At 46.2% G+C, this 16302-nt stretch overlaps 1 protein-coding gene across 1 annotated transcript in view; it reads left to right on the forward strand.

The window, feature by feature from the left end:
* The first annotated feature begins 1257 nt into the window (after window positions 1-1257).
* Window positions 1258-16302, forward strand: part of LOC146190131 (uncharacterized) — an 18749-nt gene continuing 3704 nt past the window's right edge. Inside the window, exons 1-5 of the mRNA XM_084605422.1 lie at window positions 1258-1414; window positions 11896-12066; window positions 13184-13383; window positions 15351-15445; window positions 16245-16302. The exon at window positions 16245-16302 is cut by the window's right edge and continues 60 nt beyond it. Coding sequence (XP_084461548.1) covers window positions 1258-1414; window positions 11896-12066; window positions 13184-13383; window positions 15351-15445; window positions 16245-16302 — 681 coding nt within the window. The remainder of the gene's footprint in view (window positions 1415-11895; window positions 12067-13183; window positions 13384-15350; window positions 15446-16244) is intronic.

Here is a 16302-nt window from a genome sequence, read left to right on the forward strand (position 1 = left end):
TCCTCTGCGCGACTGAGACCGCGGGGAAGGGATACCGCACACAGAGGGACACGTGCACGTGTGCGGCGCCGGAGGTTTTCCTTTCTTGATAAAGGGAGGGTAGCGTCGTCCACTACAAGGAGCCGTGGCATTGATGAGTATTGGTTCACGAGCCGGGTCGCTAAATCTGCTTGAATTTGGGAACGCAGCAGGTCCCGTGGGACCCACTCAATGCGTACTGACTGCGGGATGCGCGCCGCAAGCTGGTGGATGTTTAGGCACATTTTAGGGCAGTGGCTGACACTTCGGAGCAAACGCACCTTCATCGGCAGTAGCAAAAAGGGCAAGATTTGCACATATGCCCTGCCCGGAAACAGTTGTAGCAGTAAACCACAGTCGGTTTATACGGCCGCGGCCTTAATATGCGGCCGTAGTAATACAGACAGGCTGGGGGTGTCGAAGGGCCTTGCAAGGTGATCATGCAGGAACGCCCCTTTCCCATGGTCGGGCCTGTCATGGGGCAGATACAGCTCACGTTGAAGGGTGGTTTAGTTTTTATTTATATTGACGTTGTAAACGGCGCAACGCTGCAAGTCTACGCCCTGATTCAACATCGCCTGCCCTAACAAGTACAACCATTAACAAGCATTGCCCATAACAAATGCTAAATACTAGTATATCAACCCACATATACACGTGTCGCACTTGCTAGTACTAATACAAATCCTAAATACAACAGAAAACTAATACTTACGCTAGCGTTCTCTCACACCAACTTCTATCACGTGTATGTAATCTTTAATCAAAGCGTTATCATTCAGTGCACGTCTCCCGAGTCAACTAAGCAGCCACACACGACGGTCGCCCATTACGCTACAAAGTGTGGCCTCTAATAATAAAGCACTGAATGCACTAACACTGACATCTTCTGTCAGCAGCCTCAAGAAAAGGGAACTACCGAATTACGTGGCTACTCTTGCTGATCGGCTGACATGAGGTAAGTGCTCGCTGAGTAGTAGGGAATGCAAGTAAGCACGCACGAACATATGCTAGCCTGCAAAAGCGTATGTGGGACGGAAGTGATGATGTGAAACAGTTTGAAATAATGTGCAGAGAAGGAGATGATAGGAATGTGCCGGCTGATACAAGATCGGTCCTCCATCTGCTCGCCGTACTCCTTCGCCCGTGATAGCTTGCGGAGGGTTGCAAACCCCTTGAAGTAACCATCACGCACATGTTTGGTGTAGCTTGTACATCGCTATTTATAGATGTGGAAGCATGGTAAAGGGCAAAACGCGGAGGTCGATTCGCAGGCCCCATGCAGAGAAGGATGCCCGGCCTGGTGCCGAGTCCCGCCTTCGATGGATGACCGCCGCCGCACTGGCCACCTTCCTGCTGCTGAGCATCACCATGACCGCGTTCTTCATGTACGCCGGTACGTTTACGCCGTTACACTGCCATTAATTATGAATATGATAACCGCCTAGATGGGGGTTAGGGCGGAACGTTAAGGTTAAGGTATGTTAAGGTGATGGCGAGGTTAGCTTCCCGTTGACAGTCGGAAACTGATCCGCCTCTGTCTAGCAGTCACGTGACGAATGTGACTCGTAGTGTTGCGCCACAAAGTCCGCGCTGAACTGTCTTGCGAAGACTCGAATGCGACGCAATTCGCGGCTCATCACCGACATCAGCCATAAAACACAGCTGTGGCTTTCGTTTGCTTGTTGTCAACGCCATCTGTTCTGACGCTGCCGCAGTGCTTGGTGAGACATATGAGGACCTCTCTTGAATCAGCCTCAAGAAAATCTAGAAAGCACATATTGTGCGTCATAAAGAGGCAACCGATTTCAATTGCCATCTGTCGTCGTTACAGAATATCGTGTTACCGAATCTAGCATTCTTAACCTTATAATCCCCCGCCTTCTTTGCCAATAGTTCCTGCAAAGGTTTAAAGCCTTCTCTCTCATCACTGCTCTATTTTCTCAATGCAGGCTCACCGATGTCGGCGCGTAAGTATACTCAGAGACGCAAAGTGCAATGTCCGGGAACGGGATGGCCGTTCTTCTATTTGACCGTCTGCGCGTACGAGGTATAGCGGCGTTGGTACGGAATGCCACGTTGAATATTTTGCTCAAGAATTCTATTAATACGGCCAATATTTCAATGATTTAATCAGGAAGATAGAAAGAATGTAAGAGAGATAATGCACCATAAAATAGAGTGTACTACACAAAAGAAAAAGTGAAAAAAAAAAAAAGACTGCGTGAAGTAAGCGTTTTAAAAATTAGTAACGTAGAACAGTAGGTGCAAATAAACAAGAATGATCATCATCATCAGCAGCAGAGTTATACCCACTGCAGGGCGAAGGCCTCTCCCGTACTCCTATTAGCCCGGTCCTGTGCTAGCCGCATCCACTTTACCCCTGCCCACCTTTAACCTCGTCCGCCCACCTAACTTTCTTCCACCCCCTGCTACGCTTTCCTTCTCTTGGAATCCAACTTGTTTCCATAAGTGACCATCTGTTGTCCTCTCTACGCACTACATGCCCTGCCCAAGCACATTTTTTGTTTTTGGTTTCCACTAGAATGTCATTAACTCGAGTAATTTCTCTGAACCATTCTGCACGCTTCCTACCTCTTAACGTTACACCTACCATGTTTCGTTCCATAACCCTTTGCGTTGTCCTCAACTTAAGTAGAACCCTTTTCTTTAGCCTCCACGTTTCAGCACCTTAATACAGATTTAGGTGCAACTGTAGTATACCTTCCTCTTGAGCGATACCGGTAAGCTGCTAGTCATAATTTGCTAATACTTGTTCAATGCGCTCCATCCCCTTCCCCTAGTTTCTGTTCCCAAAGACGCGGGATCGAAATCCGGTCCTCGGCAGCCGTTTTTTGATGGAGGCGAAAAGCAAGGCGCCCGTGTGCTGTGCGATGTCAGTGCACGTTAAAGAACCCTAGGTGGTCGAAATTCCCGGAGTCCTCCACTACGGCGTCTCTCATAGCCTGAGTCGCTTTGGGACGTTAAACCCCACAAACCACAAACCACCATATTTCCCTTTCATGATCTGGATCAGCGGTTACAACCTGTCCTAAGTAGACATATTCGCCTACCACTTCAATTATTTCGTTACCTGTTGTGAACTGCTGTTCTTTCCCGAGACTGTTGAACATTACTTTAGTCTTCTTCACATTGATCCTAATAATAATATTAAAAATAAAAAAAATAATAATAATTGATTCACAGGAAGGGAAAGGCGCAGTATCTGTCACACTTGTTTCTGTGAAACTTGAACTGCGCCGTAAGGGACGGGAGGAAGGTGAGAGTTAAAGTGGAAAGAGAGGAAGAGGAGCCGTAGTGGAGGGCTTCGGAGTAATTTCGACCACCTGGGGATCTTTAACGTGCGCTGCCATCGCACAGCACACGGACGCCACTTCGTTTCGCCTCCAGCGAAACGCAGCCGCTGCGGTTGGAATCGAACCCGGGAACTCCGGCACAGCAGTCGGGCGTCCGCCGGGGTGGTGCAGTGGTAAGACGCATATTGATATTCAAGACTACATTTCTGCCGTTCCTGTCTAGGTCATCAACCATTATTAGGAGTTCATCCCCTGAGTTGCTTAGCAGGGTAATGTCATCAGCAAACCGCAGATTACTGAGGCATTCTCCATCGACCCTTATCCCTAACTGCTCCTATCCAAGTCTCTGAATACTTCCTCTAGTGAAGCTGTGAATAGTACTGGGGAGATCGTGTCTCCTTGTCAACACCTTTCTTTATGGCGATTTTGTCACTTATCAGGAGATATCAAAATGCGTTGCAGGCGTAATGAAATCCCAAACGAAATAATCTAGATAAGATGAACGAAGGGGCTTACAGTGCTGCACGTTTGTACACAGTCAAGCTATGAACACGGTACCCGGGTGCATCATGACTTCTGGTTAGGGAACTCCTGTTAATATTTCTCTAGTGCAATTGCCACTTCCGCTGTCTCCCGCGATGTTTGTGCTCGCTTTTTCTTCCAAGCACTTCAGATGTCTTTTATTCGCGTACTGCATACATTTGAGCGCCTTCACGTTTCCTAAACATGTGATGCTTACTGCGTAGTCGAAAAAACCGCACTTTCGATTTTCGCTGCAAAACCACCTTTTTAGAAGTGAAGCTCATTACTGCCGTGCAGCTACTAGTAAAGAGGCAACAATGATATTAGATGCCTGATTTGAGCGGCACTTCACCTCCTGACTAGTGTGCTGAGGTTGCTATAACAGCCATATGAAGTGTATTAGTGAATGGTGGCAATTCCTGGCCCTACGGGGCTGGGATAGTAGCTCAACGCCGCTTGCGGCGGGGGCTAGCCAGCCACCGAATTTTTATTTGTTGTAGGCCGTCATTGCACCCGCCACCGCTTAGGTGGTGTTTGTTATTGTGGCTGTAGGAAGAAGGAAAAGAAAATGCACGGGCCTGCTACTGGCTCTGCAGCTGAGCCACCTCCGCTGCCTCGTGCAGACTACTCCGCCGGGGTGGCGCAGTGGCTACGGTGCTCGACTACTGTTCCCAGGGATGCGTGATCGAATCCCGACCTCGGCGGCCGCTTTTCGGTGGAGGCGAAAAGCAAAGGCGCCCGTGTGCTGTGCGATGTCAGTGCACGTTAAATAACCCCAGGTGGTAGAAATTTCCGGAGTCCTCCACTACGACGTCTCTCATAGCCTAAGTCCCTTTGGGACGTTAAACTCCAGAAACCAAACCGAACCAAATCCTCGTGCAGACAGAAGAGAAAATAGAGAAGAAAGGAAAAATAAAAGGGAGAGAAAGACGCGCGCCGCAACAACAGCCGTCGTCCACCACCAAAGCAGTGGCGGGTGCAATGACGGCCTACACAGATAAAAATTCGGTGGCAGGCTAGCCCCGCCGCAAGCGTCGGTAACCCACCTGCCACAGCCCCATCAGGCGCTCAGGTGGTGGACGACGGCTGTTACCACCGCTGTTGTTGCGGCGCGCGTATTTTTCTCCCTCTTCTTTTTCTTCATTCTCTATATTCTCTTCTATCTGCACGAGGCCCCGCCGGGGTGGTGCAGTGGTAAGACGCCCGACTACTGTGCCGGAGTATCCAGGTTCGAACCCGACCTCGGCGGCTGCGTTTCGATGGAGGTGAAACGAAGAGGCGTCCGTGTGCTGTGCGATGTCAGCGTACGTTAAAGATCCCCAGGTGGTCGAAATTACTCCGTAGCCTTCCACTACGGCTCCTCTTTCTCTCTTTCCACTTCCACTCCCACCTTCCTCCCTTTCCTTACGGCGCGGTTGCGGTGTCCACAGAAAACAAGTGAGACAGTTACCGCGCCTTTCCCTTCCTATAAATAAATAAATCAGTTCTATCTGCACGAGGCAGCGGAGGTGGCTCTGCTACAGAGCTAGTAGCAGGCCCGTGCATTTTCTTTTCCTTCTTCCTACAGCCACAACAACAACATAGGAAGTGCATCGGTGCACAGCGGATAGCTTCAGTTCCGCGCTTTTTCTTAAGAATTGGCACCAGGCAGTTCCGGTGGCTTGAACGTGGGATCACCGCGCTCTAATGCCGAATAAAATATTCCCCTCTTTTTTTTCCAGCCCCACCTCTTCACTACGGCCAGCCTGCCTCGTCTGAAACTCCACCAAGTGAGTGCAGCTTCTCGTATGAATGTTCTCGTCTTATTAGCAAGGATTTTTGTGCGCTGAAAGAAAAGGCCACTTCGCAAATGTTTCTCCTGACACGATACCGGACAAAGACGTCATTGCAACCTGTTTTCTCACACTATACAATACTATCTAAACTACTCTTGAGTGCGGCAGCCCTGTGTGGCAATTTAGTTCAATCAAACAATTATAGCTCAATATCAGACACCTTCTCCGATGCCAATAGAACTGCTTTACATTCAAGGGCACCGATATTACTTGGCTTCATATGCGACCCAAATATTGCGCTTGTCTTGAGTGATAGTACAAACCAATAACCTTAAATAACTCCATCCGGGACGTCGAATTTTCGTAACTTAAACAGGCGCTAAAGACAATTATGCGCAATAATTTCCTAGGCAAAAAAAGATTACCCGACTCCTCTTGCATACGTTGTCTTTTCAGGTTGCAAAATACGCGCTCGTGGCTGGGAAAGCTTAATTTAAATGTAGGTCGATCCGGAGCGAGCCGGATCTTCAGAGCCGCTCCTTACAAAGAGCGCCGGAGCTTTTGGAACCATCGGAGCGGCCGGAGCCGTCGGATCTTTCGGAGAGCTGGTTCTCTCGTCCAGTGAACCTTTCTGATACAGGCGGGTGCGACTTCCGCGTCATCTATTAGCGATGCGAAAAAGCAACCTCCTGCCCTTTATCGCAAGATTAGCAAGAATGTCCTCGCCTTCGGCTGTCTTTTGAGCGGAGTCAGCGGAGTGCGCCGTTCTTTTGGAGAGTTGAATGAGGTGGTTCTTTTGCTTTTGTTCTATGGATGGAGATCCTCTAGATGGCTGGAACGGCACTCCTTTTAAAAAGCCGGTTCTCTCTCATTCAGTGAGCTTTGTCTGTCGGAGCCGGTTGAGAAGTTTTCAAAACGCAAAGCGAAAAAGCAACTATACTGCCCTTCCTTGTCAGTGTCGCAACCAACCCATTGCCTTCGCATCTTCCCGCGGGTGCACTGCTGCATGGTGCCCGTCACTTTCTTTTTTTTTGTCTTACAGTTTCGTGGTTTCATTATATCCCGATGCGTGGGTACCGGTACTTGTACTCGTTCGCTGTGTAAAGTGGTCCGCGGCAATCCCTTTGGCTCTGTATGCGTAATATAGTGCGACACCCGATGCCACTGAAGGAGGGAGTAACAAAGCCTTAATTGGCAAAAAATGGCGCCGTTCATTACCATGCTGCTGTTCGAACGATGTCACACGACACTCATCGGTCGTGCATTGTTCGCTGGTGCAACAACACCATTTGAAGACGAAGTCTTTCGTGTCTCAAAAGACAATCGAACGTGCAGTTTACTCTGGATGAAGCAGCGCGTAGGACGAGGACGAAGATAGAAGAGGACACAGAGAGCACTGACCACAACTATTATACATCTTATCGGAAGAGAAGTGAAAGAAGTCAGCGGAGGGGCAAGAAGAGGGAAATAAGGACCGCATGCCCGTCGCACAACTTCCGTTCGCGCCAAACACGAAGGAGCATCGCACCGGCAGAAACAAGGCAGTTGCCGTTCTGCCATCCAATGCCTCCTTACTGACGGCGCGCGAACAAGGCGAGGCGCCGGGAAGCCAGCGTTCCGAAGCAAAGGGAAAGAGAGAGAGAGAGAGAGAAAAAAAATTCGATTCAGCGTTCGTCCTTTATTGATTTTTGACGGGACGAATGTAACATACTGTTATTCATTAATTGTGGAGAAATAATAATACTATAAGAACGCGTAAAAAGAAGATGGGGCACAAGTGTCCGTCATGGTATTAAAGGCGAAAGGTACAGCTAGTGGAGAAAAGCAGAGCGAAGTGGTCCGAACACTCCGCGTTCTTTCGTAGCACCTTCCTCAGTCGTCTCAACAGGCAGAAACCGCAACTGCAATCACAACCGCAGGCAGGAACTGATGCTAAATGCCACCGCTTGCTGCGCCAAGTGAGGCCAAAATTGATTTTACTTTATATTACTATATATATATATATATATATATATATATATATATATATATATATATATATATATATATATATATATATATATATATGTATATATAATATAAGATTCATCCCCACCTGAGCGACCCACTCACCTCTATTGATGTGGTGAGCCAGTGAGCCGTTCAAGTGAGCCGGCTCCTTTTAGAGAGCGGAGCTGCTCCGAGCCGCTTACTAAAATGAGCCGTCTTGTCCATCTCTACCTCACAACTCGCGTCGAACTCATGACGTCTGCCGAGAAGGACACAATGATCCCTTTCTAGAAATAAATGATTCTGGGATTCGGGGGCGAAAAAAAGAATCGATATCGACGCATTCTTTTGCTTGCCAGATGATGACGACACCTGGACCCGTATTCCGAGTTTGGACCCGTATTCCGTATGCCTGCGTCAGCGGCACCGTGCTGACGCAGGCAAACTTCAATTTCCTATACGTGCTTTTAATCGCGGACGTCTACACGCGTCCTTGCGCTGCCTTTTATTTATTTTTTTTTTCATTCTACAATCGCCCGAAATACAGCCAAAGCCACCACATGTAGTCTACATCTATACCAATTCTGTGTACACATTTGTCTAGAAACATCACATGTCGCGCAATACATGACGCGTCCTCTGTAAGAAAGGAGCTTTCCGTGTGCCTCGAGTCCGATTACTTTTCAAGGACAGCTGTGAAATAGATGACATGTTCCTTCGCATTTCAGCTCGCGCAGAAGCGGAGGACATCACAAATACAGGTAATTACCACTATTTATATAGAAACGTAATTAAGAAGTATTGCATTATTATTTTCGTGTTATGAATAACTATGCACTCTAGACTTTTTAACTTGCGACGCGCTTGATTTTGTTTACTTAGGTAAAGGAAGTGCCAAAGTTCACGTCATACTAATTACTCTCATCAGCGAGAGTTAACTTCGTTCGTTTGTTTGTTTGTTTGTTTGTTTGTTTGTTTCACAGACTGAGACCTTCCTGTTTAATTTGTGTTGCCAGTGCATTTAGGCGATCACAATCACACAAATTAATGCAGACTATAAACAGCAGCACTTCCTGCGCACATTGTCATTAATAACTTACTACATATCCCAGACTCATAGCAGAGCAATAGCAGGGGTTAGTTGGCAATTTATTGTGCATAAACTATGCCATACGGATACTCACAATACAAAGACGAGCAGAAAACGGCATACGAATGATGCCTGTCTTTGACATCACACTGGTGCGGTTTCCGCACAAGGACCGAGATTCGTGTGTAACCAATGTTTTGTTGCGCCAGTTGTGCTTACCCTACTCCGGCCTATTTTCTTACTTGCCTAAGTACTCTACGTACCCATTCCCCCTGAACAGAAACTACTTTCTTTCCGGCAATTTCGCAATCAAGAAATCGCTAATTTCGAATTGTTGCTTTTCATGCCCTTACGCAAGCTCGTTTCCTCTTCTAGATTTCAATCATGGTGTTGCTGCTCCCGTCTTAATATTGTCCTTTCTGCGTGGTGCTCTTTTAACACTACATTTTTTTCATTCAAACATAATTTCTGACGGAATTATTTCTTAATAAAGAGCGGTATTAGCACTCTAGCTTTGTATGTAGGTTGGCTGGAGGTAAGTACACACTCTATGAGGAAAGGGAGTAAGCCGCTGAATTAGTTCGTTCATATTGCGTAGAGGAAACCAGCAAAAACAGACGCAGGACAAGAGCAAAGAAGGCACACACCACGACGCTGGACTTACAAGACAACGCACTTTGGTAGGGAGAAATCCAAGCGTGAGCTACTAGAAGCATTCCTGATCAAAAACATTAAGCAGAAATGCGTCAGTGATCCATCTGTCATTATCATCGAAAAGGAGTGCAAATTTTTATCACCATAAATGCCTTTTTATCATGTGGTGAGCGAAGTGCGTTGTCTGTAGGGTGTCTGCGCAAGGAATTCTTTTAAAATGAGCATTTCATCATAATAATAAATAAGTTGTAAGTCCAGCGTTGTGGCCTTCTTTGCTCATGTGCTGTTCTCGCTGGTTTCCTTTATAAGGAGAAGCACGAAAGTAGCTTATCGTTTGTTTGTTTTTTGCATACAGAAAAAAAATTGCCTTTATGCACATCATGAAGAACGATGTAGAATCACATCGCAAAGACAACAAAAAGACTATTGTGTATTGGCGTTTGCACACCTCATTTTGTGAGCTCTAATACGAAGTCACCGTATTCTTTAAAAGTATGGTGAGCGGCATGAATAATAACTTCATAATCGCATTCGGGATCGCAACAACAGAAAGTTGCATCTTTGTGTGTTTCAGGCCGCGAGCAATGAGCCGTTAGGAGCTGCCGTCTGCAATCCGACAATAAGAAATCGAAAAGCGGGAATTTGCCTGGCCAACAAATGTTTTGAGATCAGGATCGCATATTATCTTCAGTTGTCCATCATATTATTTTTTTCTTTGCAGGAGGTTATTTTTTAGACAGGTGACGAAATTTTTAGATGATTCGAAAGCAATTCTTAGATAAAAAAAAAAAAGAATCTATAGCAATGCCTCGGTCAGGATGCACTGCCGAAAGATGTGGCTTTTTTTTTTATTATGACTACGACTTCAAATCCTAGTGTGCGCGCTAAATAAATAACTATATCCCGGCGTTTTCTTTTAGTAAACGCTGAGGGTTTAATAGCGCAGTGTAGTAATGTCAGATGACTTGGATAGCACCGCAGTGTTGCAGTAAGACGCATTTAAAGTAGACCTGTTCATTCAGTTAAAATTTGCTCGACACATTTCGGCAATGCCTTCGTCCTGCATACCTGAGAACCTGAGTACCTGCATACCTCGGTTTATTTCTTTTTCAATGCTTCTTTATTATCCTTGGCCTCCTCACGTGGTCAAGAAAAAGCAATGATTTTAATTACTTTTAACTGACTAAAATAATATTTATATCTGTCTCTTTTTCTCTATTAAACAAATATTTTCATATTTCTCACTCATTTCCAGATCCTCCAAGGCCGGGAAGCAAGTGGGTGACGTACTGTAAGTGTCATTGCCTCAGGTTACTGCTTACAAACACGTTCAGAGTATACCATGTACAAACCCTGGCAGAATTACGGTGGGTTGTGATCCTATTGACGCATGTCTCGGTCATGATGACGCCAAATGTCATGCCGCGTTAGCCATATTTAACGCATTATTTTTACCGCAGTGCTGTAAATTCAAGCTATGGCGCAGCTTTATCATTTCAAAGGTCGCAAAGGCATGTAGTTAGCTAGAATAGCAGCTTGGGCATGTTGGTTACGCAGCGCTCGTTGTGTCGTCCTCTAATCTTGTGCTCCCGTCCACGTTCCGCGCTGTTACCTCAAAACGCAAAGGCATGTTTCTCTTTTCTCGAGCGTTCGTTGTGCAAACAAAACCCGTGCATTTCAGCCCGCCTAATGCCATGAACACGAAAGTTTACGCAGAACAACGTTTCATATCAAACAAAGTCTTAGTTTCATGGCAATTGTCGGCCAGGAAAACATTGCACACGTAATTATTATCCCATCATGTAAGGCAGATGATCGTGGCAGGCCGAATAGGAGTTTTATTTTGGAGGAAGGAAACCCATTGAGACTGAAAACACATTTTTAACCAACACTTTTTTTTTTTTTAGTAGAGAAATCTGCAAAGCACCAGGCTGTGCGAGTGATACAAGATATTGTGAAGGACCGAGGAGCCTTCTGGTCATTTCAGTTCAGAATCATCTCGCTAGTGCAAATTCTATCTTTCACCTAGCTGCATACCTAATCTAGCGCCGTATTGCGTACGTCTTGAGGTTCTCAGTAGGACTAAACAGTATATCTGACGTCACTCACGTTACCAGTTCCTGCCAATTTTTCTTCAGCTCAATGGCACGAATTAACTGCAATAGTGTGGGCACTGCAGTACGGTTCGGATCCAGAAAAACTAAACTTAATTTTTTGCATATACATATTTTGCTTATAAGAATGTATTTACAAGGTGTACCAGCAGAGAAGGTAGCTGCGACAAGCGCTGATAGAAGTTCTTTGTATATGTCTTCTTCCATCCGTGAAATCCTTCGTCGTGTGCCCGCTACAGTATTGCAGCTATATCGCAACATGAAAGCAGCAAATATCATGCAGGTGGATTTCCCTGTAGTGTTCACGGACACCTCTCTCGAATGTTTTCGCTGTGTGTTGGTCATGACTTCTAGTCATGCTCCAAGCAGTACGTAAGTGCACTGTGATGCCTTAATGTGGTCGATGGATGTCGCAGACGACTCCCCAATCCGGGTGACGCCCAATGTGCTGCTGTGCGCTACCAACGGTCTCGGAGCAGAGAAGCTTGGAGAGGCACTGGAGACCCACTGCACGCACGTCATCTACACCGGACCTATGTCCATCGACCGTGCAGAGAACAGCGGAAAGCTATACGTGAACGTCCGCGGTAAACTGTTCCCGTTGTTGCAGCACCAACAGCATAGTCTTCGAAACCCTAACATAAACTTGGAGGGCAGCGCCAATACGTATATTATTTACTAGTCTGAGGTGAAGTAAGGGGCCGTATTTTTTTGTAAAAATTATTTTCTAGTTTCATTATTTTGCTGCTATGCCATTAATAGATACCTATTGTGATTTCAGAGCGCTTGCTCGTAAGCAACATTCTGCGTAGCCTATTGGTTTGAAAAGTCGTGCCGGCCGAACAGGTAAAAATATGTGCGAGTCTGTTTCAAAATCGTTCTATCAAAATAGCACTCCTCTTTTAACCATCATTTGAAAACTTTCCACACGTGTTATGCACTAATTTGATTCCGTCTGTGTTTGAGCACTTATTTAAGAATGAAATATCTCCGGTTTTCGCTTATTCTTCGTGAATAATATCTGGCGAAGAATACGAGTGGAACTTTTTCGCACACAACAGGTTGGAATGCAATACGTTCGCCTTCTAATGACATCGGTTATTTTTGTCGACCTGATGGGAAACATACCACGGAAAGAATTTCGTTTTTGTAACTGAAAGCGTGCGTATTTACACCACACGCTTGTACGCAGAAAAATTCGCTTTTCGTACGCAGAAAGATTCTGGATGCTCTTCACCAAACACTGCTGCGAATTACAACATTTTATTTCGCATCTGAGAAATGCTGCAAAAATAAAGCAATGGAAAGTAGTTCAGCTGTAACGATAACATTGCCAGTCCCTTAGTTCCCAAAGGGAGTAACGACATGTATACGGATTCAATAGTCGTACACGCTTCATTGCGCTCAAGATAGCGCAAGGCTTCTCTTTCAAAGATATTCCTCTTCTCCTACTCCGCATATGCTCCAGCTCTGCCATGCCTACTCTTTCCAGTAAGGGTCACTCTGCAGGGGTGAAACGACAGAGTTATAATCAGTAAGAAGTAAAAATCAATGCTTTGTACAGTTATATCTCAAGCAAACCAGTTTACCGAATATGGTCACCACAATTACGCATAGGGACCGAGTAGTCCATATTTTGAATGATCGAATAGTTATGTGAGACTTCCAGTGACCGAACAATTGACGGCTGCCTTAACGGCGCAGATCGAGAGGGCTACCGCGTGTTCAGTAGCCTCACCAAGAATCGCGAGCGGTTCCTGTCCTTTCTGTGGAAGGCCGACTTCTGGAACGAAGGAGACGTGCTGCACGCACTGGTCGTCTACCTGCGCTACTTCAAGCTGCGCGGCATCGAGCTGATCATGGGAAGCCACCTGGAGGGCGCCAAGTTCATCCGCTTCTGCCAAGTGCGAGGAGAAGACGTACTATAACATGCGGCCGGCCGAAGCAAATCCCTTTCAAGTGTGGCGGGGGTCGTTATTGAAGCGGCCATGAATAATTAGCTCCTAAACTTCCAGTAGTGAAAGTTACAGGTGGCCTCCTCTGTTAGTGCCCATAATCGCATCTATCGGCTGAACTAAAATTTGTATTGGACACACCCCGCGTGATGCAATCCAGATGCAAAGTGCCGCAAAATACATGACACGCTGGGCTCGTCACGCAGCATCAATAGCAGCCGGCTTGGGTCGAGCACGGCTCGTCCAATTCCGCATGGGGGTTAATGTTGTACTGTTGATACCAACGTTTGTTGATTATATCTATAAACGTTAGCTGCTACGACAGCCCGCCATGCTTTCTTCAAATTTGCTCCCCCTGTCCTTGTGCGTAAAACTCGCCAAAATGTGCTTTGTATAAGAGGCAACATTAAAACGGGAATCCAGATTGAAGGCGAACCCAGGATCGGCATGTCTAGAAACTCTTCATCGGTCAAATTGACCTAATTATTATTAAGAGTATTTAGTTACGCGAAAACGTGGTTGCCAAGCGGTGGAATAGAACGTGGGACCCTTCAGTCGCTGGTCAGACACGTTGCCCCTGAGCTACCGAGGCAAATTTTTCCTTCAGGGTCCAATAGTAGCTTTTGATAATAAGCGTGTCGATGGCTGAGAGGGGGTGCTCTGGGGACACTCATTTGATTACAGGGACACGTATAGCAATCGCTAATACAAGCAATATAAATTTAAGTTCCTCTTAAAATTTCCTTTTGTGCAGCGACTAAAGCAATTTTTTTTTTATCTGCAAACGATAGCTGGAGCTAAAAGAGCCGCTGCAGAGGTCGGTCTACCGCATTTTATAACAGCATATATTAGCAAAATTTAAAACGTGTTGGTCGCAATTTGGTGCGCAAAACGTTTTATCCGAGCACCCGCGACCAAGTAGTGAAGAGAAGGCTGTCTAATGGGGCACAGGAGGCTTAGTGTTTTGTGACAGACAAGGACCGAATTTCAGAAATAAAAAAAAGAACAAGATATAGGGGGGAAGTTCCCATGCCGCAGGTTTTGCTTCTGGTCAGCATATTCTGACACGTGTGATCCCATTAAAGCTATAAATTATCTCAGAGGTTAAAATTTCCCGCCTGGATGGCGCAGTGGTTACAGTGCTGGACTACTGATCCCAAGGACGCGGGTTTGAATCCCGGCCTCGGCGGCAGCTTTTCGATGGAGGCGACAAGCAAGGCGCCCGTGTGCTGTACGATGTCAGTGCACGTTAAAGAACCCCAGGTGGTCGAAATTTTCGGGGTCCTCCACTACGGCGTCTCTCATAGCCTAAGTCGCTTTGGGACGTTAACCCCCACAAACCAAACCAAACCAGAATAATGCTTCTTCTACCCTCTACATGTATTTCGAGATTTGGGGCCGTCGTAGCTGCCTGACTATACTGCTCAGAAGCAGGCCCTGTGGCCTGGGAACTTTTGATCACCCCTGTACCTCCACATGCTTTTAAACTTGGAGATAATGCCGTTACCTAGCGCTGAGCCAAATTACGTCACGGGTGGCAGCATCTACAGCAAGCAGCGTTAAAGCTTGTTATGATCGTCCTCGTCTTGTGTCAGAGCTCAATGAATGATCAAATGACTGGGCCTTTTTGATCTGGTCATGACAATCTTTGACACTACAGGCATCCCTTACGTTTTCACCATGCATGCATGTGCACTGATTGTGGGCCTTGGTGCGCCTCCAACACTTCTTTACTCAAATATATCGTTTTTGTTGTCTTCCGTTAAACTTCCCTGCGCGCTAACAGTTTTTGTTGTCCTGTAGTTTCTATTGGCGATTTCACGTCCCGCCTTCACAGGACCCTGCACAATATAGTATTGACTGCGGTTCAGAACTTATGTACTCGGATCGTGCTTTTAATTCCACTTATGGTCCAGGCCTTTGTGGAGAGGATGAAGAACAACGCCAGCCTCATCATACGGGTGAAGAGGACGGTGGACCTCACCAAGGGCCTCCTCGAGCGGCTGGCCAGGCAAGAGACCCATTCTGGTTCTCTCATACAAAAGCGTCAGGGGCACATTCATTCTGTATCGTTACAACTCTGCAATCGCTTTATTGTCGACCATTGCACACCCGCCTGAGCTTCCTTATTGCTGAATCCTGTACTCGGAAATTCCAAGCAGGTCTCGCGGCTTTTACAGCGAGACAAAACCTTCTTTCAAGTACTTCGCAAGGAAATGAGATTCATTTCTACAGCAGTCTACGCGCTGCAGTCTAGAAGTGTGGAGTTACACGCCTTCCAAATGTCACTATCGACAGGCTTGCGGATACACCTGCCACAGACTTCACTTATGGGCGTCCAAAAATTCACGAGTTTCGTTTCGATAAGCCCAGAGGCAGAAAACAAGAAAATAGCAGTTTATATTCTTTCACGACCAGCCCGCCCTATCATAAAACTGTTCAAGAAATCTTGCGTGCTTGAAGTATTTGACTAGTTATCATTAACGTTAATCACTTTATTGTAGGTGTACTAAAAACTCTGATCACGGGCAAAGCGGAGCGAAGTGCCTGCACGTGTCCATGTAAAGCAGTCCTAGATCCACCTAATAAGTGAATGCGATAACAACTGTGAACACATATATGAGTCGACCTGCGTGAACAGCTTCGGTTTGGCAATGGAGTTTCTGGTACTTTTGTTTTACATTCATTATTAGGACAATACATTATGATGTAGGCCCTAAACAATAATCCCAAATCATCCTCTTGTTGTGGCTTTCCCACATCTTTCTTTAACCGTGTAAATAATACACAAATCGTGCCCGTGTGCGCAGTCTTCCCCAATTCCTGGTCCTAGAGACTCAAGTGCTGCAGATGCCACAGATGCAGACG

This window comes from Amblyomma maculatum, chromosome 5, assembly GCF_055883805.1.
Source record: "Amblyomma maculatum isolate TAMU_Amacu chromosome 5, ASM5588380v1, whole genome shotgun sequence".
NCBI lineage: Eukaryota > Metazoa > Arthropoda > Arachnida > Ixodida > Ixodidae > Amblyomma > Amblyomma maculatum.